The following is a 26,174-nucleotide window of genomic DNA, read 5'->3' as shown; positions in this document are numbered from 1 at the left end:
AACTTGATAACCAGACTATAGCCACTAAACTTCACCTATCCATCTTAAATACTGTCAGTGCTTGGCAGCTTTCCAGATCCCTGTTACAGTACACATGGAATTGTGAGTCTGAAAAAGAAGATACTTAGAAGACTATAGACATATAAACATATGTTTTATTAAATTTCTTTCGTTCAAGGTCATGGTTACAGTGTTCTTTAAAGATTAATTCCTATGTGAAAGCATAAGAAATGAGTGGAAGTTTACATATGGTCAGGTTTGATCTAGCAGCATCATTTCAGCAAAGGCACTCAAAATGAGCAATGATTGTTTTGTGCACATCTATAACTATGAATGGCAGTGAAGGAAAAATCTGGACTCACCAATTGTACTGCAGCTCCTCATGTGGATCTGTAAACTATTTATTTGGTGTCTAGTCCATTCCACAGAATTCCCTATTACCAGGCTTTTGCTCCAATTGTTCATTCAGTTTTTCATTCCTCAAGTCAGGGAACATTCTTACACTTAATATGTGACAGTTTGATTGGCTCTGGTGGCCCATAAAATCCTTTATGATGGAAAGCATTTAAATTAGCCCTGAAATGGGACTACTCTCAGAGAGTTTGTATGCTGGGATTAGTTATTATCCTTGGGCTTGTTTGGGTTTTTGGATTTTAATCATACACCAAACTACATTTTCAAGCAAACTCTTTGTTAATTTTACTTATTCTTCAGTCCCTACCTAAATGTGCATACTGGACTGTGAGACTTTAGCTGCTGGAATACAAAATAACTTCATCTTCAGTGAACATGTTGATTTGTTCACTTTGTTACAATAAGAGGGAGTATTTAATGGAAGGTTGTTGTTTTCACTTTTAAGCACTATCACAAGTCAAACCCAGCAGTTTATCTTGTACAATCCAAGAGTAGAAATGGAAAGAGAAACTAGAAATACATTATAAATGTATCAGTTTGGCTCTGTCACACTGTTGGCCACAATAATAGTCATTTGGCCAGCCAACCAAGCACCAATCAGACACCAGAGCTAACTTACTTCAGTGCTTTAGAACAAATCTGCTTTCAGGATTTGGGACCAATGTCTGTTTAGAGCTGTTTCTCTAGGTATATTTTAAAAATAACAATGTCCATGTGTATTCATAAAATAAGGTTATGATTTCAGCTGGTATTGTAGTTTCTTGCTTCTGCTCAGACTGGGAATTGTCTGTGGAAGTTGCACACAAATCAGATTATTTCTCAGCGGAGAACAGGCTCATGAGGCACCAGGCAGAACCTGCATGCATGACTGTGCTCAGATTTTGCAGAATGATAAGCCTTCCTCTCTTTTTAAAAAATTTTAATTAGTAATAATTGTATTTATTCCAATTTAAGTCCAATTGAATGCACTTTTATTGATTACAAGTGACTCTGAACCAAGTCCTCTCTTTTCCAGCTTGTTTTCTGGGGTCTGCTAACAGTACTGTTTCCCAATGAAATGGGAAATTTACCAGGTTAAGTAAATTTACAATTAACTCAACAAACTATAGAGATTACCATGTTCTGGTAATCTCTATAGTTTGTTGAGTAAATTCCTGTCTCCCAAAAGTTGAGGCTATGGCTTTTACCCACATCATTGATGCCACTGTGATTTGGCTGAAGTGATCCACAAAAAATTGTTCAACCATTTTGAGCCATTTCTCTTCTTTGGACCACTGGGAATGTAAGGAATGAAAGGAGTAAGCTTTACTGCTTTTGTCTGCTGCTAATCTGGACATGAGGTGTGCCAAGCAACTGTTCCACATCCTTAGTCCTTCCCTGCCCACCTCTTCCAGTGGATCATCTACCTCAGGAGAAAGCCTGGTGCCACTAGGATGTTCTTGTATCCTGCTGGGGCTGGGCACAGGGCACAATCCCCACACACAACAACTGCTCAGGGGCTGGGGCGAGCCCTGCTCTCTCCCCAAAACAGCATTTTGTCTATTTCTGTCTGACCAGCAGAGTCAGCACTTCAGGAATGCCTACGTAACAGTTATATTGGTCTGATCCCTCAAGATTAATCCACCTACTAAAAATCTGACACAGGCTGATGGTGACAGGTCTTTGTGACAAAAAGCATTAAGTGACCATCCTCATGTTGTTTGACATATGAGAGTCTCTTTGATATGTTGCTGTTGCAAAGACAGATATCATACCTGTGTCCATGATGGTGCAGCCACAGTCCTGCTTTCCTTTCCAGGGAAATGGGGGACGAGTCCTCTGCTCAGACTGGGTGAGATCCTGAATCCCTTGGATATTCTTTGCTGGGTTGTAACTGATCTGTATGGAACTGCAGGGAGAAATTAGTGCAGGAGATTTTCCTCCTCCTTCCTGTGCATGTTCCAGCCCAATGACAGTGAAATGCTATCTTTAGGCTTTGTGCAAGCCCTGATTTAACGCTCAAGGTCATTTCCTTTACTTACCTAAGGTAAAAAAAACAAACCACCCACTACTCATTTTCCAAAATCACTGAAAGTTCTTAAGCCTACCCAAAACAAAGCTGGCCGTGAGTACAGAGCTGAATGATGGCCAGGTTATCCAGCCAGACTTCATTCCCAGTGTGCTTGCTGACAGGTTGTAGTTCTTGAATGCTCTGAGCTGCAGGTCCTCAGGATATTTTCTTTCAGCACAACCTTAGAGCAGGACCTGGAGGCTGTTTTAGAACCATCATCATGCCTCATTATGATTGCATTCCAGTGTGAAAGGTAATATATGTGATGTCAGGGAGTTTCTATGTTTTGTGCTGCCAGGAAAGCCAGTGGAAGTGGGAATCCAGAGCCCTTGAGAACTGGCCACCACACACAAACTGACATCACTATGTCAGCTCCCTGCCAAAGCTGCTTCTGGCTGTGGCAGGTCAGATGCCAGTGCAACCAGACCTAAAATGGAATTGAAATTTTAAATAATGGCTGCCTCAATTTAACATGGTTCTTTAGTGTTTTCATAACTTTAGCACATCAATTAATATAGTGGAGCTTTAAGCTTTGTTATATACACACAGCAAGAGATTTTAAGTCTTTTTTTACCTCAAAAACTGAACACGATAAATGTGGAAAAGAGATGGGAAATTGTTGGTAATGGGTCAAGTTGCATCTCCTGCTGATTTTCAAGCATGCATGCGTGCGTATATAATTATAAATTACACATAAAAATGTCTTGGCTCTACTAAGTGCTCATATCCTGTGTCAAGCTGGATCCTGAATGCATCTCATGACATGGCTGAGGCATGAAAGCATTTCTGGAGATGTTATCTAAGTGACAGTTGTGCCTTCATTTTATCTTATTTGCTAACTACACTTAATACACTATCTTTTCTGAGTGGCCATGTAGAGAGAGGACTGCTCAGTTCCTTCCTGTCCTTGCTGTAGAATTACATATGGCATTAGAATTACACAGAATTACATCAGGAGCATTACCAGTTTCACAGCCAATGATTGACCCAAGGTCTGTGTTTAGCACAGCACAACCCCCTGAAATACAACACTCTCAGTTCTCCAATAAAGAACTGCAAAGAAGAGACCTTTTGTTTCAGAAACTCTGAAGCAGAAATTAATTTTATTTATTCTGTAGAGGGCACACTTGACATTATGGTGTCAATCCAGTGGTAACTGGACCCTCAGCAGCCTCTTTCCCCTTTAGCTCAAGAGGCATCATTGCAAGCCAGTGAACTGCACTTCTCCAAAGGGATTGAGGATTGCATGCTGGAGGTTTTCTCCACCAGCAGCACCCTGACAATGCCTGGGCAGAGCACCATATTAGGCAACAGGCCGAGGGAATGGCATGAGGGGACTCCAGGGAGCATGCTTCCTGGAGAAGGAGCACAGCCATGAGCTGCTGGTTGAGGGTGCAGAGCCCTGTCCTGGCTGACAAGCCTGCTGCAGAGGTCAGCCAGAGAGGGCTGTCATTCTTTGGGGAGGTGGAAACTACTCCGAGCTATTAATGGTTTTTTTCCTGGCTGTCCTCAGGAACGGAGCTGCAAGCCAGGCATGACCATGAAAGGGGTTGCACATGGCCAAAAGATTATGTTGAAGTATCTCCCATGTCTCTGCCACCCACAGTGCCTGGAACTTTCCCATTTTCTTTTTTCTTCCCACATTATACTTCAGGTCTCTCCTTTGAGCTCCATTCTTGCCCCAGTTTTCTTAGCAGTAACCTGAACAGCCTTAAATTATGGTTTAGGAAACAAACTGCTGACTTCTTGGTCAGGCTTCAGTCAATGTCCCATCACAGAATTGCAGAATAGCTGAGACTGGAAATGGATCTTTGGAGAAAGTGAAGTCCAAGCCCTCTGCTAGGAACGGGGTCCAACAGAGTAGGTTGCCTGTGACAGTGCTCAGGTTTTGAATGCCTCCTTTTGTTATCTGCAATTATGAGATGAGATGTACACTATAATAATAATAATGTTTCAGGTCTGGTCTGTGCTGGGTGATGCAGGACTTGTAAGATGTGATTGCTGAGCAGCATTGCAGTGTTGGTGAAGCCACAGAATACCTCTCAAAATGAAAGAAAAATTCAAGGCAGGTCCCTCAAAAGTCTCATAAGCCTTTCATCTGAGAGTGGAAAGTGCTATATTGGTTGAGTTTTTAATTATAAGTTTGCAACTCTCATTGGTGAGCCAGAGACATGGGAAATACTTCAACATAATCTTTTGGCCATGTGCAACCCCTTTTGTGGTCATGCCTGGCTTACAGTTCCATTCTCGTTGGTGTAACTCGTTTTCTAATCCAGTGTTCATAAGAATACTCCCTGTTTCTAGCTATTAAATTTCACAAGGAAAATTATGCAATCAATAATTTTCTGGTATTACTTTTCCATGCAAGAAGCATACTTCCATGCCACAATGATGTCTCAGCGGAAATTTTTACTCTCAGCAGAATCAGTGAGAAATATCATGGCAGCAAAGCAAAAAGGTTCCCAGACATTCTCTTGGTGGTACAACTTTCATGTTTTCATATGAAAATTTTTCATATTTTTCTTGGCCGCAAACAAAATAAACTTAGTATGTCAGTAATTAGACATGAAAAAATGAATTGCAGTGAATCTATGTAAAGATATTTCATTATTTTCACACTCTGTGTGTTGGTCCTTAATATACTTCCTTACACTCTGTGTGGTGGGTACTGTGATCAGAACATACAACACCAGCTCTTTCCTTGTAGCAAGGGATTCCCTTTGGAACCTCAACAAGGATTTGCTGTTTTATCTGTGTATGTTCCTAAACCATATCAAATTCACATACACATCTTAAAATTATATTTGCACTAAAAATATTCCTCCCTTTTAAGCATTAAATGGATTTCTTAAGAATGAGAATTGTGTTTTAGTTATATTTAGAACTGAGAATAAAGGAATAGCTTTCCCAGCACTTCTATGTGACAGAGATTTAATTTTTTTTCCTGAGGTGGGGAACCAAGGGTTAATGTCTATAACATGACAAAGGTTAATAAGAGCGATCTACTCTTACAGTTCAGGGTTTTAACTTTTTACATCTTTGCTTTTTATAAATAGTTAAACTGTAAGTCAATGATAGTGCCAAAAAATATTGCTGTTTTCAACATGTCTAAACTCCTAAAGCTTTTAAATGTTGAAAATAAGCTTCCTTTTCTGTTTTAAAAATATATTTTAGCTAGTCAATTTGTTCTTATGTTTTTAGATAGGAGAACATGCAATCCCAAAAGAATATAATTTAAATAAGATAAAAAGCCTGGTTTGTGTATCACACATTGGAAAGGGAAGTGATTTACATTAAAAAATCATCATTGAAAGAAAGACAATAAGAAAGCCCAAACATACTGCAGGTTCCACTCAGAGCAACCAGACTGTGATGTTTTGGTGTTTTTTTACTTTCTGCTTGCACTGAACATTATTGAACTCTAGATCTAATGGTGTGGTTGAAAATGAGATGAAGGTCTCTTTTCACTCTTCAGAATCCCCCTAAGTTAATGGACCCACTTCAAAGTTAAAATCATATCTGATATTATTTCAGTTGGTGGAAATTTTGCTTAATTTTGCACATGAGTGAGAAGAGACCTTATCACTCTCTAAAACTGCCTGAAAGGAAGCTGTGAACAGGTGGAGCTCAGTCTCTTCTCCCAAGTAATAAATGGTAGCACAAGAGGAAATGGCCTCAATTTCTGCCAGGGGAAGTTGAGGTGGGATATTAGGAAAAATTTCATCACTGGAAGGGTTGTTGAGCACTGGAACAGGCTGCCTAGAGAACTGCACTCAGCATCCCTTCAGGAATTTTAAAAATGTGTAGATGTGGTTTTGATGTGGTTTATTGGTGACTTGGCAGTGCTGGGTTAGTGGCTGGACTCAATGTTAAAGATCTTTTCCAACCTAAATGATTCTGTGTTTCCATTAATATTATCTTTAATATTTCATTAATATTTCCACACATTAATGTTTCATTAATATTTCCACACTAAACAATTTCACTAAATTCTCTTTGCCTAACAAGAGCTTTAGATCTCTGACCTTGTCACTCTGAAGTTGCCACACGTTGCGTGCGTGAAAGCAGAATCAATTTCACAACTGCATTTAAATATTAAAGAACTCAAAGTCAACAAACATATACCAAATGTATGAAGAATATTTGCTTGTATTTGAAGCTCAATATCTGTCTTCTTTCCTCATTTTTCAGAAACTGAAAATGAAAGTGCACCGCCACCTCCAGGTTAGTGTAAAAAATGCTGATTTGAGCTGTGGCACTAACAACACTTGCATGAGACTGGTTTGTGTTCATTGTCTCTTTAGAAGTAAGAGGACAGTAAGAAAAGTAAAAATGCCTGCCCAAGTAAGATATCCTCGCTTCACTTTGCCTGAATACTGATTTTTCAGACTCAAGTTTTGCTTGTGAGTGACTAGTTGTTTGCTTAATATTGCACATGTCCTTCACAATACAGGTAAATCATGTCTACTTAAATTATGTGGTTAAATTATGCTGTCCTCTTTGATGCTGGGCAGCATCTAATTATCAAAATATTCCCTTTCATTTTGCCTCAAAAGTACACTGTGAGTAAAGTTGACAGAATCAAGCATGGGATTCATTTCAGCCCTTACTTTTAGCCCTTTGAAAATTATGAATCATGTCTCAGTAATTCAGCAGCTCCACATCTGACCAGTGGAGAACGTCCTGGGTCACGCATGCTCATCAATGGGCATTTCCCAGGTATCCTATCTAAAATGTCACTAGATACCCATGTGCGGGGAATTGCCCTGAGCAGTCTGATTTGTCTAGAATGGGGTGGCTGAGCTCCAGGAAGCCAAAGTTAGGTGAGATGAAGCTCACTCATAAGGATGAGGGCTTGAGGTGAAGCTGCAACTTTGCAAAGCACAAGAGTTCTCTTTAGTGGAGCTGGAAAGGCAGGCAAGCCTTTGCCTTGTGCCATTGAGTAACTTCAGTTATTTTTTCAGATAATGTAGATTATCTATATAATGTAGATATATCTATATATTGATATCTACATTGATAGATATAAAAAGTTGATATATAATACATATATCTACAATATGCATGTCCAATGTAACCATTTAGTGAGTATTATTCTCTGTATAGCAACCTAAACAGCAATTCCAAACAGAACAAATACCCTACAAGTGTTAAATCTGCTTTAACTTACTGTCTTGATAGCTGGCATTTTATAAGCCTGATTGAAGATGTCTTTGTTTCAACAATACACATTTTGATTAAAAAAATGACAAAGGTATCATTTGCCACAAAGAGTTTCATGGTTAAATTAGCCACATATTATTTTTATGTGATGAACTCTTTCGTATTGCATATATTTGTAAGGAAAGTTAATTGGTTTTTAATTAATGATATTTTACTCAACCATAAAATTTGTACAGTTAATATTAAACTAATTAATTTCACCCTTAGGGTCTTACCTGATATACTTTGTACTTGAATTCATGTTTTTAATCAATCTTAACTTTCAAGTAGAACTGAAATGAGAAACAGCTTTTTATATACAGAGAGGAATAGCATCTTTGAAGCGTTATATTACAAATATCTATTAACATTTTCAAAAAATTACCATCTTCCTTTCTATTTAAAAGCACAGGATTAAATACAAAATCACTTCAATAACCTCCTTTCTTTTCTCCTTACCTGTCTAAATAATAAGTAGGGTGTCATTAGGCCTTTATATTAGGTACAGACCAAACTGGGATATTTCTAAGCTGGACATGCCAGTCATTGTCATCTTGGATTATCAAGTGCTAAAACACAAAGAGGGACGTTGGTTTCAAAATTCCAAATTTTATAACTTACAAATAGTTTATTGGACATAACCAAGCACCTTGAACTGCACCAGGAAATTTTTGCGAGAGGTCTTTCCAGATCTCAGTGTCAAGCCACAAGTGTGGAGCACTTTGACTGATGAAGTTTTCAAATAATATGTAGACATGCTACCATCTGCTACGATCACTGAAATCTCCTGATCCCAGTTCCTACTGGGAAAAGGAAGTGTTACTGTAGCAAAAGTCCCATTAAAAAAGGAACATCTGGCCAAGATGGACAATCTGACAGCTGGATTTGGGAATTTAGGGAATCTAGACAGAAGCATCCATGAGTCTGTCACATTACCAGAATATGGCGTTTCCTTTTAAGTTTCAGCTTTAATTTTCATAGTTACATAGTGGCTACACACATGTGAACAAGAAATCAGGATAATCAGGGTATCAACTGGCTCTTGCAGATGTTTTCTCCATGGAACAAAAATTATCTTAATTCCATCCTGACAATGTTAGGATCACCCAAAGCCATGTTCTGTCAGGCAGCTGACAGGTAAGTTTGCCAGAGAAAGCCATTGCTCACAGGCAACAGGATATTGAGTGTTTATACCTTGAAGACAGCACATGATTTGACAAGATTCCAGATTGAATGAAGTAGCAAACCAAAACCAATAGGAATCCTATCAAATCCTGAAATAGAGAAAGTGGAAATTGTTGTTTTGTTTAAAGCACAGTCCAAGTTTTCTCATGCAGATGAGGTCAAAAATAATTCACCTGCTTGGAGTAGAGGACAGGCTGGCAGTTCTGAACAAGAAAACTGAACACAAGTAGTCTCAGCAAGACTATGTGGATAATGATGAAGATGATGATAAAGAATTAAAGAATATCTTCAATACACTCTGTGCTTTTTCTTAAGGATCAACTGAGTTGCAGTAACTCATGTCATGATCCAATTTCTTTCCAATTAACAATGACATGTAACTAATTTCAAAAGCTTTTGCAAATTATCCTGAGAACAAGAGACTAACAACTGCTGCTCCTAAAAACCCATTTTTTTTTTCCACTGAGTCCCAGAACATCAATCTTAACTGTCTTGTTCAAAACACAGAAATTGCATTGATATGCACAGGTTGTAAAATGTTGTATAGGATTGCAACTGTATATTACATATACACATATATCAATCATTCTTTAATGTTGTTTTTCCAATACTAGCAGAACCTGCGTTTTTAAATCCTGTGTAAGTCTTTCTTTTTACTTTAAGATCCTCTCAAAACTATACTTGTACTTCCTACACAGAACAAAAAGCACCACAGGAGGGTGGAAATGAAAAGGGCAAAGGTAAGTCTGAAACCATACTTTAATAATGGGCAGTAAAGAAAACTAAATGCTGTTCTGATGCTGGATTGTTTGAGCTTTAATTCAGAATTTTGGTGCTAAATTTCAGAAGTGTGATATGAGGCTTCCTAGATCCTTTTTCTGCATGACTTAGCCAGCCCAAGGAAATTATGATACTCATGAATATGTTTTAAAATTCTGCAAACCAGACCGATGCTTTAGCAACAGTATTTATATTGACTGTTCAATTAATGGATCAAATTATAAGTGATTTGCATGAGCAGAAAGCTGAGTTTAAATGAGCCTGGCTGTCGCCCCTGACCAAGCTTGCTAAAAATCAGATACTGTGCACATTGGTTGCTTTTCAATAAAGTGGACAATGTCCTGCTGTCATTCTAAGCTCTTTCTGTTCTACCACAAAAACTTGATACTATACCTTTCAGAAAGCCCCACAGATTTTTTTAAATTGGAAATTTAAAAATCACACATTAATCTTTCTGTCCTCATTGGAGCCCAGCAGATGAGCTCTTTAGAGGTTCTGAAAAGTCTGTTTGTGGTGTCTGCTGTGAACAAACAGATAAATGTTCCACCAGCAGTGTGTGCAATAACCAGCTCCAGTTTTAGCACATATTTTTGTGCTGCTGAGATTAGATTCTAGCTCTGCTGTCAATTCTTCTGGTTAGAAGGATACATTTTGAGGGAACTGGGCCAAATTCTCTGCTTTTTGTAGGAGCCCTCCCAAAATAGGAATCAAACACCCCGTCAGGTTATTTTGAGAAGAATAATCTCTTTTTTTAAACTTAATTCTGATCAAAGGCTAAAGCAGACCAAGATATGCTTACAACTGATGCAATGCTTGCTTTTCATCTGGCATGGTTATGCTTTTTCATGGCAAATCAAGAAATGGCTTGCTTGAAAATGTATTCTGGCTTTTGCTGTCTTCCAAACAAAATCCTCTCTTTTAGACAGACTGGGTGTATACTGGATACTTGCAGATTTATTTGGCAAAGGCATGCATGGCTATTTTTCTCAGCGGAGTCAAAATATAAACACTGAGAATGTGTGATTCAAGTACCCTTTTGAAAATAAGAATGCTGAACCAGGCTTCAGTGCATGCTATTTTGCCAGTTATCCTTGCATTGAGCAATTATTTTGACACACAAAATTTTGTGTGAGTAATCAAATCTGTCAACTTGGTAATGGAAATGCAATTCAGAAATAATTTGCATGCCTAATGATAGGAAAAAAGATGAAAGTCTTGCCTCAAGCTATTTCAACAGTTAGTTCTGCTTGCTTTAATTTGGATATGAGAAAAATGTTTGTTCCCAAACTGAACATGAATGGTGATTTCCTCACTGCTTACAAGCCTACATTTCACTGAATAAAAATGAAAACATGGTAGGTAACTTATCCAAAACTTCTATTATCTTCTTATACATTATTATGTTTCTGTTTTGAATTTAGTGAAGGAGACAAGTATTTTCTAGGAGGAAAATATTACTCCTAAGAGAAACTTGCTGGGAGGATTTTGCTACCAAAAAATATACTTTGAGATCCTACTATGGAGAATTGTTGCTTCCATTAAAATTCCAATGAAAGTCTGAATATTAATAGATAGATGACCTTCTGCCATGCTCCAGTGAAACTGTCACCTCTGCAAAGCAAAGGAGATGTCATTGCCAGACACTCAGTAGTAATACTTTTAAAAATTAGTTACAGAGCAGTTGTTCCTATCAGCTCTTGTTTTTCTGCAGAATATCACCAAATAAGGGAAAATGTATTTTCATAGATTTATTCCTTCAGGTTTGTGTGCCAGGAAAAAAAAAAACCAACAAAAAACCAACTTTATAATGGTGAGCATAAGTCACAAAAAGGGAAAAGGTTCCATTCTTCCAATATGTCCAGAATCATTTACACTTGAAACTGAACAGTTCAGCAAGGAAAATATGACAGTATCAGCTAGATGTTAGCTTTTATATTAGCTATACGTAAAAGACTTGCTGCATCTTCAGAAGTAGCAGATTTAGGTATTTCCCTGAATGGAAACAAAATGGAAACATTTCATATCTGAATTCCACAGCAATTATGCAATATTTGTGTGCCAGATATTGTGCCCTGTTTGCTGATAATTTCTGAGATAGACTGTAGACACTGCAGGAACCTGAAATGGGACTGTGCTGGAACCTGACATCTAGCAAAGAAATCCTGGTACCCCATGTAAATCCTATAGTCCATCATTTCCAACTCATCCCCAAGAAAATATTCACTGATATTAGGAAGATAGAATATACCTATCTGTGTGTCTGTTTTACTGTTCTATTTCTTTTTGGTATGTATTGTCTGTGTGAAATTACATATTTATATTTCTTTGTGTTCACTGTAAAGTTATGAAATGAAAAACTGTTATTCTTTGTATCTCATGGTTATTTTCCTGTAAATTAGTATCTGTATTTGTATCTGGTAAATTCTTTGTATCTCATGGTTATTTTCCTGTAAATTAGTACCTCAGAGCAGTAAACATAAAATTTTCTTTCATAAAATAAACCTGTTTTAAAAGATCTATAATGATGATGTAAAAATTCAGGATATATGTGATCATCTTTTTATTTTTGGAGAAACAAAGTGAGTCAGCACAAATCCTCCAAATTTACTACATTGTCATATATTCATTCAATTTAAATGCTTGTGTCTTTGTTTTTAATTTTAGCATTATCTTACAGATTGAATATGTTATAATTTTGTTCCCACTTGCTGGAATAACAGTAAAATTTTAATATCAATTTGCTCATTCCTTTTTTTAGGTCCCATCCAGCCATTCAGAGAGCTACTAAAATTTCTGTATATTTTACTAATAGCTTTCCTCTAGGTTTCTTCCAACCATCTACTAAAATGTTCACTGCATGTGTCATCCTTGCATTTTCCCAGGTTTCACTTATCCATTCATCTCCCTACTAAAACCTCCCCCCTGTGGGTATGTGCTTCATTTACCATCTCCAAAGTGCCAAGTCCCCTTGATGGGACTGCTGCACTCCCTTTGAAAATCAGATTGGTAATTGAAGTCAACTAAATATGAAACTCTCAGTCTTGCTGTGCTCTGTGATTTCAGCGTGAACAGTAAAATAGAAAAATAAAATAATATACAATTTATAGTTTTTTGGCACTCCTTCACAATGTTGAGTTTGCCAGCAATGTGGCTGATGGTGGAATAGCAGCTTCCATTTTGTGTGGGATGTTTCAAACCAGGGGAAAGTAGGTCTAAAATTCTTGATACCAGCCGCTCATATATAAATCAGTAATTTCTTTATTTTGGACATGTATTTCTACATTTGATGTGCCAGCAGATGGAAATTTTAATGTTTAGGTTACACTAAGTGTGTTTAGATTAGCTTCTTTGGAGATATGGAAAGTGCCTTCATCCTGAAGAATCTATTCCTGATCCAGCTCAGTCTGCTCCACAGTTAATGTTATCATTTAGAAACAAGAAAAATAAACACTATTACCCTATATGTTAATGAGAGTGTGCCATAGACAAAGAATAAAGTTTTCTATAGAGTAATTCATCTTATCAGCCTGCTGTCAAATGAATCAATTGATTTCCCCATAACTCTTATCATGCAAGAGATTGATAAATATACCCCATTAAAAGTTTACTTGCAGAAGATAAGAGTAGTGAATTAATGATCATAGTTCTACTGACAGATCTGGTAATTTTGCTGTTTTTCTAATCTTCAAATAGACTTTATTTAAACATAAACAATCATTCATCACAGAAACTGAATTGGCTGTAGCTGCTGAACCAAATTCAGTCCATTTAGTCCTAGAAGCCTGAGATGGAAGGAATGATGGATTGATAATTACCCATTTATCAAAACAAACCCTCCAGCATGTAGTGTTTTCATACTTTCATCCTTATACTTCTGACATGTTTGTTTGTTTGTTTCCTTTGTTTGTCTTTGATGTTAACATTTTGTTTGAAAAATGAGAGGTTACCCTGGAGAAACCCAAGCAATCCCCCTGCAAAACTAATAACTTCTTTTTGGGTTTTTTACTTTTTCAAATGATCAAATGAAAGAGAAAACTGAGTGGTCCTTTCATAACTTGATTATCATACATCATCATGTAGGATGCATTACATCAGATGTTTTATCCTGGTCTTAATTATTTTTTTTCAGTCAAATGGCTCTTTGAGCCATCATCAATCACAATGGTGACATCATTGACCAAAAGAGCTGAAAGTACAATTAATGCTTTCATGAAATATGGAGAAATATTTGCAGTGGAAGCACATAGCCTTGCATCCATTTAGCTGCTAATGCAGTATGTTAAAACATCTGACATGACTTAATCATTACTGTGCTTTTACTGAAAATCAACATTTTCAACATCTGCTTGTGGCATTGGATGATGCAGCTCATGAGAACTCTTCCATTATTCTTGGTGGGTTTTTTTTCTGTGAATAAGAAAAGATATTTGCAAGATAACACGTTAATCCTTCATGTGTAGGCAAACCTTTTACAACTTTCATCCTCCTCCCAAGGGATCTTTAAAATGAAGTTTGATGAATCATTAAAAAGGAATGAGTAAAATGTTATGGTTGAAGTAAACAAATTCTATTAACAGACTTTTAATTAGCCTTTAGTGGTTAAACAAATCCAAACATTCAATATTGCCAGTGTTAATAAAAATGCAACTATATTTCATGTGTGCTTTTGTCATAGTTATGAAATTTTTCCTTGAAAAAATATTGATAAATTATAACTTTAAGGTCAAAATCAAAGGATAACTTCAGATTTAAAATTTCATTATGGAAACACAAATACAAGACATAAAAAAATCCAACCCCCAAAAAGACGACCTTGAAAGATGTGTGTTCTTGTTTAACTCTGTTGTCCATTTTGAAGTGTTCTACGGATTATTTTCTCATCCTGTATAAAAACATGTTATCTTCATATAACTTATATATTAAATCCTAATTAAATCTAGTTTATTTTTATCTTTTAAAGGATACTTTGGTTATTTCCTTACTTTTTTACCATCAGGATTTTAAGACACTAAGGACTTTTTGCTTATTTTTATCAAAGCTGATCTCTGAGGTTTCTAGTCAAGATCTAAAATTCAAAGAGACTCTTGTGAAGATGGTCTTTACCTTATTCTGGTTTTCTAATAATCATGATTACAGTATTTCCATTGAACACCAGTTTCCTGTTTTTCTTAGTGTTCTGATTTTTATAAATATAAGCCTCAACATATTCTATATGACTAAACATTTTCTATTTTATAAATAGATTATATATTTTATAAATATATAATTATATAATATATATTTTATAAAATATATAAAATATTTTAAAACATTATATATTTTATAAATATAAACCTCAACATATTCTATATGACTAAACATCTTAAAATATCTCAGTAACAACTGCTTGTAGCAATTTAATACTTCATGACAGTCAACTTTTGGTGTGATCAAAAGGAAAATCCAGCATGGTGATAATAATTCTTTCCTTTTTTAAAATTATTCTCCTCTTGATATGAGGAAAAAATGAGTTGTGTATTCCTTGCACTTTAAATTAATATTATAGTGTAGAAATTACAAAGTATAAATAGAGGGGACTAGTTTTAACTTTTTCATATCTTGATTTAATAATGCTGAATGCATATGTGGTGCACATTTTAATTGCAGACGTGGTCATCAGAGAAATGACATCTTCCTCAGGTTAGATATGTGATTCTCCTTCATTTCATTGTGGCTTTCTTATTGTAATTACTGTGGATTACATCTCTAACAAACAGAATCACTCCGCAGCTCTCATATAAACTCATGATTTAATCATAGATCACAGCCCACATCTCATCTTGTTCTTTACTTGCTTGAAACATCAAGGTTTACCATTTCAGCTACTGAATTATGCAAAGCTTCTCTCATCAGTTTGAATCTTCCATTGTGAATGCTCCTGAATATTGCAATTTATTTCCCTTTCTTTTGCAGGTTTTACATTTTCATGTAGTTGTTTTAAAGCAGATGATCGCCTGTGCTTTCAGTTTCTTCATGTGCTTTTTCATTTGTATTTCTTTTCACAGATGAAGATGACACCTCAGTTAGTACTCCACCAGCAGGTTAGGACTGTGATAATGCTTTGTGTGTGTATGTATGTATGTAATTTTCTCTTGAATATTAACGAAGAAAGAGTCCAAACAGGCAGACTGAACTCAAAAGATACAGCTTAGAAAATTTTTTAAAGTGCCCTATATTTTATTAATCTCTGTTCAGAAGTACAAGACCCTTCTATCAGTTAAGACCCTTTCCAGTCTTTTCTTGAGGTCTTTAGTAAATCTCCCAGTGGAAGGTAAAATATTGGTTAGTAGATCCAAAAGCAACTCCAGATAAATAAGTATACTGTTTAAATAATCAAAATACTGTCCCTCAGACAAATATTGAGGAATGAAAATTCCTCTGTTACCTGGCACTACACAAATCATAGAAAAAACATCAGCCTCATGTAACCTTTCTGAAGAAACTCTTCAATGGAATTAAACTAATTTAGATTTTTCTAGAGAAAAGTGGGGAAGATTTCTGGGGTTTTTTCTTAGCTGTTCACATTTTTTTGGTATTCAAGTAGTTCCTCATGGATATGGTCCCAAATATTTAGTCCAATCTTCTTGTATGAAGAATCAATGTTCTTAAAATCCCAGTGATCTGAGGCCAGTAAAGCTGTGATCTCTGAGCTGGTGTCATCTAAATTGCTCTTCCCTTTCAGATGGGATGTCTAAGCCAGCGGAAAGAAAGGATTCAGGTGAGACCTCCTGAGAAACACTCCCAAAATTACATAATAAAAATACTTTCTAGACTTTATTTTTAAAAGATAATACTTTATTTCTGTTGTTTAGACAGCAGCAAACTGTAGTTATTGAAATACTTCAAAGTACCAGGGCAAATAAGATTCTAGCAGCTGAACCAGGAGCGAGAAGGCTGTGCTGCACAGAACAGGACATGTATTTGGCACATACATACATACCTATCTATCTATATCTGTGTCTGTATAGATAGATACATAGCTGTTCCATTCCTCCTCAGCCTACAGGAATTCCATTCCTACATCCAGCCTCACACAGGTCCCAGAAGACTGGGAATCCCACACACAGCTCCCAGAAGACTGTAGGAGAATGGCTTCTTCTCACCCCTCAGAGGACGGTGGGGAAAACTTAGCAAAAATCATCATAACCTCTTTCTTCCTACCCTGGCAGGTAACCCACACTGCACCCACTCTGGTGGTTTCAGGATTTGCAGCCTCTGGAACAAAATGAGCAGCTGGTACTTCAACCATGGTTATGGACCTGGCATAGCCGCCTATGCCAGCCCGCGTCAAACCCTCCCCTCCTTCTCTTTGTTTAATTAATATCTAGAGGTGATGATAATATTTAGGTGTTTCTTTATGTGGTACCAAATTAATGACTCTGTGTAAGCTTTTTTCCATTTATTAATACCATTTTTCCATTTATTAATATCCTTTTTCCATTTCACCCCGTGGCGTGTTAGGTTTGTTGCTGCACGTGACCAGATCCTGTGCTATCATCACTTCATCCTCTTGCTACCAGTAACCTTCACTTGTTCTCATGCTGTTTCCATATATTGCCATCTCTGAGTGGTATAATCTAAAATTTTAGATTATAGAGAGTATATATAGATCTGTATCTATATATATTTGTGTTCATTTATGTCTGTGTAAATCATTCCATGTATGTGTGTATATTTGTGTACATACATGTGTGTATATACATCAATGTCTTCACCTGTGAGAAATATTGTACAAGCAGGCATATACAGAGGTGCTAGGCACACCACCCACAATTGACTGAAACACTAACACTTTATAGTAAAGCTATCTGGTATTTTGATACCTTTTTAAAATTCATAATAGGCTTTAGGATAATAAAACCAATTTGTTTGCATTTTCCCATGGTTGCCATGAACTGTGTGGCGTTTCTGGGTGGTAACAATTTTCATGAGTTGAAAAGGTTCCCACAGCAGTAATCACATCAGAAAGACTATTCTGACTTCTAACTTGAATTAGTTTCCCCTCTGTACTGGCAATAACTCCTCAAAAAATGGAGATGTGGCATTTGGACTTCAGATTGGAATATGAGACATGAGCTTTGCCTCTCTGCAGAAAGTAAGCAGAAAAGAGACAGGCATTTACTGCCTTTCTCTCCCTGTACCTTCTGCTAGGAATCAGTTTTGACCATGGTTTTACACAAGATGTAATGGCATAACACAAAGCTAGGGCTGTTCAGATAGACAGACCAGAGACACACGGCCCTCCTGGTACAGTGCTCTGCCCTGGGGAGAGCACACTTTTGCTGCTTCTCTCAGTACTGTTGTTCCTTTTCAGTTCCTAAGTCCCATTTTCCAGAAGGGAAGCTGCTGTGTCTGAACACATTTCACAATCATTTTCATCTGACAAACTACTTTTCCCATAAAATATCACATAAAATTCACATGGCAGGATATGGTATTGACAGATCCCTAAATTCTCTGCTTCTGTCATGGCAGAAAAGAAGAAAGTTCAGAAGTGAGCTTCATTCCTGCCCTACTTTGCAGACATAGAGGAAGAACCAGCTTGTACAATGGACTTATTTTGGGTTGAGATAGATCCACTGAAACTGTGCATCAGATGTAGGGATTTTTGTGCTTCCAGCTGTTTGTGTTTTCAGAACCTCCATCTCTTCTGAAAAACAAAGAGCTGATTTTGTGCATCCCCTCTGTAAAGCACTCATGGTTGAATGCTGGTGCCCTTCAAGTTGCTCAGTGCCCGTCCTGGCTGATCAGGTTTCCCTCTCTTCCTCCCTGAGTTTCATTTTCCATCACCACAGAGGTAGCGCTCTTGCAGGAACTGTACACAATGTGACAGCCAAGCAATGGATGTCAGTGTGAACAAAAGCTTGCATGTCTTTCAGGACATCAGAAGAGAAAGGTGCTAGGGCTAGAGAGTTTAGGAAGTTCAGGTAAGTGTACTTTGGAGGGAGTGAAACACCCTCAGATCACTGATTTTTCCCCTTCTTTCTGCATCTCAGTATGGTCTCTTGGAGAAGGAGCTCCAGAGGAGTCAGAGAAGCGTGATGATGATGCCCAAAGATCCACTTTATTCATCGAGAAACCTCAGAGTGGAACAGTGAGTGTTGGTAAGTGCCTGGGAACAAAATCCACTCCCAGAGACAGAGGCTGAGCTGGGAATGGTGTGGGCAGGTTCTGTGGCACTCAGCTTCTGCCCTCAGCTGCAATACTGCCTCTGGTTTTAGCTGGATGGGAACTCCACTCTAAGGGCAAAAGGACTGTATTCAGAGAAGCAAACCCCAATTGTTTAATTCAAAACAAGCTCAAAATCTAATAATTTACTGAGCATATTAGTAAGAGGTACAGTTTCTGGGGAAGAAACCTGGTATTTTTGATACTGTTGGCTGCACTGTTATTGATATATCAAGAAGATCCTATGCAGAATATCACCGGCCGGAGCCTACGTACAAATCACAAATGGGATGGAACTGCTGGGAACATGCCCTGAGCTGTTTTATTTTCCAGCATCAGTCTCATTACTTGGTTATGACAATGGGAAGATGCCATCAGCTCACATCCCAGGTAGCAGACAAAGAACTAAATGTTAAAACTTACTTTATAAGTTTTTTGACCAATCACACAAAGAAAACCATGTTGACAGTAGTTCTATCCAACCATTATAAGCACACGTACCTTTGGTTAAAACAATGCTTGCTTATTTCAAATACAATACCTGCTTGTAAGCCCTAAAACACAATGCACAGAACTCCATTATTAAGCTTCAAACTTCCTAATATCTTGCTAGATAAACTTTTCTGTAGCTTAGGGAGTTATTCTAGACAAGTGTTAATAGACAGACCATTGTTCTATTTGTCTTTGCTTTTCTACTTTTTAAATAATTTTTCTGCTGACCTATCTCATAGCTGCTACTTAGCTCTAATCACAGTTCTGCTGTCTCTGAGGCCTGCCTTTTGCAGTTTTCCCAAAACCCTCTAATTTTGTAGATTCCCACAGCAGAGTAGCAGCAGAAAGCTTTCAGACCCAAAATCATTAACCTCTGTACCACTGCAGTACTTTCATAGTCTGTGTGACTCCATCTGACTCTTAATTTTGTGGTAGAACACATGGTGGCTGAATGGAACAAAAGTGAAAGGAACTTGTAGAGACGCAACTGACCAACCAGGTGTTCCTCAACAGCTACATTATTCTTTTCTCTTTCTGAAAGGTGGGAATATTACATTTATAGCCAAAGTAGAAGCCAAAGATCTTCTCCGAAAGCCAAACGTTAAGTGGTTTAAAGGAAAATGGATGGATCTGGCCAGCAAAGCGGGGAAGCACCTGCAGCTGAAGGAGTCCTTCGAGCGTCACACCAAGGTGTGTCTTCACTTTTCCTTCTTATGGGGGCAAAGTTCCAAAGAGAGCTTAAAGATCAGTTTAAGACAACAGGTAGAAGTTCAAGAGCAGTGGAGTCTAACCCTGGCTTCAGTGGTGATCTCTGACCCTCTGCAGAAGCAGATTTTCTGCTCTCCCAACTCAGGACAAGTAATGGTGGGGAAATCAAAGTTTTCTAATGCCATTTCTGGGTTCCAGTACCTTTTCAGAGCCCATTATTTGAGTTCCATGTTTATGGTGCATGTCTGAAAGACTCATGTTTAAACCTCTGCTTTGTGCAAATGCATTCCCCACATTATTGAATGACTGTGCTTGATTTTTAGATTCATACATTTGAGATGCAGATCATCAAAGCTAAGGAAAACTATGCAGGGAACTATCGCTGTGAAGTGTCTTACAAGGACAAGTTTGATAGCTGCTCTTTTGACCTTGAAGTCACTGGTAAGGTTCCATTTGTATCTGTAAAGCTTTATAAGGATTCCTTTTCCTTTTCCTTTTCCTTTTCCTTTTCCTTTTCCTTTTCCTTTCCTTTCCTTTCCCTTCCCTTCCGTTCCCTTTCCTTCCTTTCTTTTTCTTTCTTTCTTTTCTTTCTTTCCTTTTTGAAATGAATCTTCATTTTGTTCAGACCCTTTGAATGAAATAATACTTAAAGTGAACGCTTTTAGCATAGAGCTCAGAGAATTTTCTTGTGTCTGTAATTTATTGTCTAAATAAATACTGGAATAAATACCATGTGTCAGATAAGCTGGCAGGTAAAACCAGTATTGAACTCAAATCAGGCTCTGGCACACAAAACTCAGTGCTTTGTGTGTGAGCTCAGAGGTCAGCAAGGCAGGGGGCCAGCCTGGCTCCATCCATTCACTGTCTGTGGATCAGAACCATTTAATCTGATCCAGGCTGTCCCAAAGGGGTAATTCCCACAGGGGTAATTCCCACATGGGGAATGAATTCCTCCTTGCCCTGACAATAAATGTGAGTCTGTAGCTGCAGAGGAGATTGACTCTGTCTCCTTCCTCTGATGCTGAGTGTACTGAGAGAGAACAAGATGCCAGCAGGGGAGAAAGCAAAGGAAATGAGGAGACAAAAAGGCCAGAGCCTGGGAATAAGGCAGGCAGGGGAAGGGAGAAAAACACCAGATAAACAAATCTCTGCAGAACTGCAGAAAGTACTTCAGAGAAATTATACACTTAACTCTGAGCATCTTTGCAGATACCAGAACCTAATGCCAAGGGGAAGCACAAATGCTGGTCATGCAGCAGGAAACTCAACACATTTCATATTCCAAATCACACTCGTTACATAAATTATTACATATAATTGTGTTTTTAATTCCTGTGTTACTGTTATTTCATAGAATCTTCCCAAGCTGCTCCATCTATTGACATCAGATCTGCTTTCAAAAGAAGGTAACTTCAGTGATCCTATCCAGCTCCTCAGTAATGGACATTGATAGCATGCACAGAACTTGTGTCAGACAATTGTACTTGATATAAATTATAAAACTGTATTTGTAAGCATAGATTAAAGAAGTGGGATTTTGAGTAATTGGTGGTGGTTAGAATGAAATAGTTCCAACACATAGATAGTACACATGATATTAAGTACCCCTACTGTGAAATTACAAGTGTCATTAATTTAAAGGAAAATTGAACATTTAAGTCAATTAAATATGTTTCTTTGGAGGTTTTTAAAAATGTATTTTAATTTTTAAAATGTATTTTCATTCACTAAAATATTCTACTGCATGTTTCCTGAAAGCTGTCAGCCACAATATGAAAGTTCTTGGTCCCAGTCCTGCACTGATTAAAAGCAGAGAGAAAATTCACACTGATTTCAAGAAGACAGGATCTGGCTTTGTTATCTAACAGTAAATACCATCAATAAGGAAAACCAGCAAATAGGACAGCACAGAGAATCTAAGATAAATCACTGTGTCTTAAAGTTTGTTATCTTTCTGATAAAGTAGCAATTCTAACCAGTATAGATGTCATCTCTTTATGGTGAAATATATAAAGAATATATAGAATGAAAATACTTTACAAACAGATAATGAATGCAGTTTGTTAATTTACAAGTAAAGCTGTAATTCAGAGGTAACTGCTTTTATTTAGGGGGCTTTAATTTAAAGATAAATAGAAAAGATATTACGTTCAAGGTGCATTTCCTTCTTTAGCACATTTTAAAAATGCAGTAACTACTCTGCCCAAGTAGATGAAAATACCTCAGTATTTTCTGATTTTCTTAGCAATATCGTGCATGTAAAATCTTGATTAAACACTGGCTTCATTTCAGTTAATATTTGCTCTATTTTTCCCTTTTTACAAATATTTAGGACATTTCTTTTGTCTATATGTGCTCCATGATAAGTTAATTCTGCTAAAGATCACATCATAGAAAGAAATGCACCTTGATAGGACTGATTCTATCTGTAAAAATGGACAATGTACTCTTTTATTCTTTTTTATAACTGTTTTCTCCCTTCATTTAGGGAAAGGTAAAATCTTTAAGGTTAAGTACTTTTCAATCAGTATTTGACAGAGCTATGCATTGTTAAAAGCATCACCCAGCAATGCAAATCTTTGTTTTGTTTTCACAGCAAAAGATCAGCACAAGCCCTTTGTTTTGTCCACTACAGAAATGAAAAACAAAGCTGGTTGTGTTGACTAGCTGCCATTTGTTTGTGTTACTGAAATCTAACACAAACCTTGGCAAATTTATGTACTCAGTTACAAAAATTTGCCATCAAAGTATAAGAAGAAGCAATGCAAACCTTTGTGTTATTTTTCACAAGTGCCTACAGAAACATAATCCGTGTGAAAAAGCATACAAGTTTGTGTTGGTTTTATACAATTATTTGTGTTTCTGGACAGTGTTGAGTGTATGAGAAGTGTAGAGCAATGAGTGTTGTCTAAGTCTTCCTGTATTAAACAAAGATTTGATCTTTTTCTGTCAAAAACAGTGGTGAAGGACAAGAGGATGCAGGAGAACTTGACTTTAGTGGTCTCCTGAAACGTAGGTGAGAACCAAGTGGTGCAGTGAGCAGGTGTGAATTGCAAACCATTAGGTTCACCCACAGAAACAGTCAGGTGTACATTAATAACTCCTCAAGGATTTTGTGACCTTTCAGCTTTTTAATGTTTCTAACTGGTTTTTATTCTCATAGTATAATATGCAAATGTTCTGTTATTTTTACCTCTAAGTGTGCAGGAAAGAAACCTCAGATTTGAGTGTGCTGGGAAAAGAAGTGAGCCTCAGCCTAAAGAGCCCAATAACATTTAGTTCACTTGCTATTTCTTTTGTGTTTGCATGGAAAGCAGAGGGGGGAAATTTCCTACACAGGGATGAGCAGTACAGAAAATTGAGTCTGGTGCAACAGCGAAAAAACCTGCAAGGGTTAAATTTATCTCTGTGAGTACACCCTCACTTGATTTTATAAGCATCCTGATATGAAAAAATCATATATCATGCTTTCAAGTCACAGATATTGGTATAATTCTTTGTAGCTTTTTTTAAATATGTACAAATATTTTTTTAATATGTACAATACGCAAATGCTCAGTCATGTTTTATTTAGCTCAAATGGTTTGATGGAAAAACCTGGGGTACATTTTTCTGTGATTTGCCTTGAAAATCTGGTATTATGATAGTTATGTCTCTAGTGGTCACAGATCTTAAACCCAGTTTAGTCTTTCACCTGGTTAAAACAAGATCGTTAATTCATCATCTTTTAAAATCCAGCAGAGAAATTCTATATGCCATGGAAATCAATGACAGCTAATCACAGAGAACTGGAAAAAGGAATCACATCCTTTTTCTCATCTACCACTTACTCTAAAGGAGGAAAATCTGTAGTATTAATTATATTAAAGGGTCACAAAGGGCTCATTGGCTATGAGGACGAGAATAGCATTTAAGCAACTAAAGCGCACAGGAAAAGCTCAAACTGAAAGTAGACAAAGAATTACCTGGACCAATTCTAACACACCAGGTCTTTGTTTTTTCAATCTTCTCATCCCTAATTAGGACCTACAGTTTGTCTTTTCATCCTACTAATCTTGCCATGCCAGTTCTCATGACCGCCTGTGTGGTGCTTCCACAGTAACATGAGAGATGCATGTGAGAGTTCTTGGTGTTTTTGGGGAAAGATAAATGTGATTTAAGAGACATGATATCACTTTACTAACAATTAACTCTTAAGATTTGTAAGATAAATACTGTCCACCCTTATAAACATGGAATATCTATTGTGTGTTTAATGGATAAAGCAAATAATTCGTTTTTAGACACCATTATTTGACTTTGGTCAAATTGGTTCACCTTGCTTCAGGCCCTGAAATGCAACCTCATATTTCTGAGCTTAATTGAATAAAATTGTTAATTAAGCCACAGTGTGGATATTAATATCCATGTGTTTGGATATTAACATCCATTATTATGAAGACAAATCCATGGTTTTATTTCAATTTTTACAACAGGCAATGTTGGAGATGCATTCTTTCTCTTTTTTTTATGGTTGTATGACCAAGGAAAGACCTAGAAGTTTTCCATTTTGGTTCATACTATTTGAAACATGTTTTTTTTAGAAAAAACAAAACAAACCTAAATGCATACAATCAATATACTGTCTACTTTCTAATTTTCTGCTGGTTGGCAGGCAGACGTATCAGTACTTATCTCAGTAAGCCACACTATGACTGGATATTCTTTGTCAATGCAGTGGATCTGTAGCACCATGACATTCCAAGAGGCACAAGATCTAAAAGTCACTCAAATATTTAGGTCCTCGTTTTGTTGGTTTTTGGTTTTGGGTTTTTTTTTTTGTTTTGTTGTTGGGGTTTTTTTGGGGTTCTTTGGGGTTTTTTCCCAAGTACATCTTGCAACAAAATGCACATATTTAGGAAAGAGATCTGATAGTGATTTCATGGCAAGGTCAGCAGTCAGCCTGCTCAGGAAATACCTTGCTCTGTTTGGCCTCAGCTCGAACTACTGAGGTCTCAGAACAAAGTTGGCTTGTTCTAAGCATCAAAATTTGTTTTCCAGTTATGCAAGAGCAAAATGAGCCTAAAATTGAGTCTTCCAGTCTGGTTAAAAATCAGTATCCTCATTCTCAACCACTGTCTGATTTAAAGGGGAGCTTTATTTGGATTCCCCCAGAGTGGATGGAAAGGATAAAAGGAACAAATTATAGAATTACATACCTGAGATTGTCTAACTTACATTGCTGTCTCGGATTTATTCTATTTGAAAGACTGCCCAGGGAGAACCTCTCTTCTTTTTTAAAATTACAGAGATATTATGAAAATGAATAAACTTCATGGACTAAACAGGAAAGTGGTTTCCATGGTTCTTCATCCAACCATGCAGAGATTCTTAGGGGTCTTTAGTGCTATTTCTGTATATGTCAAAGAAAATCCTCTCTTTGACTCCACAAAGTTCAGGTCTAACAGTGCCTCACTTAAAAACTTGTTATTTTTTTATTTCTCAGGCATTTATTTTCTTCCTCTGCTCTCAAAAGTACTGATTTTCTTAGACAAGCTAAGTTGAATTGGAATGATCTTGGTCTGATCATAATGATATTACAGGAGGAAAAAATCTAGATTTCTTCATCAATTCCAGTATTGTTCTAGCAGTTCACTTTTTTTGAGCTAAACTGTCAATCTGAAAAAATATAATTTTGTTTAGGATGCCTTCATTAGTCTATCATTTAATGGCTGCCATTGAAAAAATAATTATACTTCTCTTTATTGGTTGTCTTAGCCTGGAGTTGCAGACAGTAAATACAGCACTAAAACTTCTGTGTAAAGGTGATTCCTCACACAGGCCTCTGAACACATTTCCTGCTCTTAAGACCGAGATACACATGGAAGTGAACAGATCCATCATTCAAGTCCAAGTTGGTGTGGAAATCTCCAGTTCCTATTAATTTGACAACTTTAAGTAATGCTGCGAAACACTGGTGTAACTATAAACAGACACAGATTCCCCTGCATTTCAATGTCCTGTCACCAGTCACCCACAGCAGCAATTACAGGGACTCAGGGTTTGGAAACATTTCTATATAATTTTGAGATGTACAGATTAGACCCAGTGGTGCCATCTTAAATTGTGATTGATTCCACTCAAGTTACAGCAGATA

General features: G+C 37.0%; 1 protein-coding gene across 1 annotated transcript in view; it reads left to right on the top strand.

The window, feature by feature from the left end:
• Positions 1-8,759: 8,759 nt before the first annotated feature.
• Positions 8,760-26,174, top strand: part of MYBPC1 (myosin binding protein C1) — a 48,890-nt gene continuing 31,475 nt past the window's right edge. The window contains exons 1-10 of the mRNA XM_054281795.1: positions 8,760-8,803; positions 9,515-9,591; positions 15,278-15,310; positions 15,676-15,711; positions 16,353-16,388; positions 18,667-18,774; positions 19,872-20,020; positions 20,362-20,479; positions 21,393-21,444; positions 22,998-23,054. Of these exons, the coding sequence (XP_054137770.1) occupies positions 8,760-8,803; positions 9,515-9,591; positions 15,278-15,310; positions 15,676-15,711; positions 16,353-16,388; positions 18,667-18,774; positions 19,872-20,020; positions 20,362-20,479; positions 21,393-21,444; positions 22,998-23,054 (710 nt within the window). The remainder of the gene's footprint in view (positions 8,804-9,514; positions 9,592-15,277; positions 15,311-15,675; positions 15,712-16,352; positions 16,389-18,666; positions 18,775-19,871; positions 20,021-20,361; positions 20,480-21,392; positions 21,445-22,997; positions 23,055-26,174) is intronic.

This window comes from Melozone crissalis, unplaced genomic scaffold (genome assembly GCF_028551555.1).
Source record: "Melozone crissalis strain CALT ecotype California unplaced genomic scaffold, PUWL_Pcris_2 ptg000033l_1, whole genome shotgun sequence".
Taxonomy (NCBI): domain Eukaryota; kingdom Metazoa; phylum Chordata; class Aves; order Passeriformes; family Passerellidae; genus Melozone; species Melozone crissalis.
The sequence above is the reverse complement of the archived record's forward strand: the minus strand, read 5'-3'. Positions and strand labels throughout refer to the sequence as shown.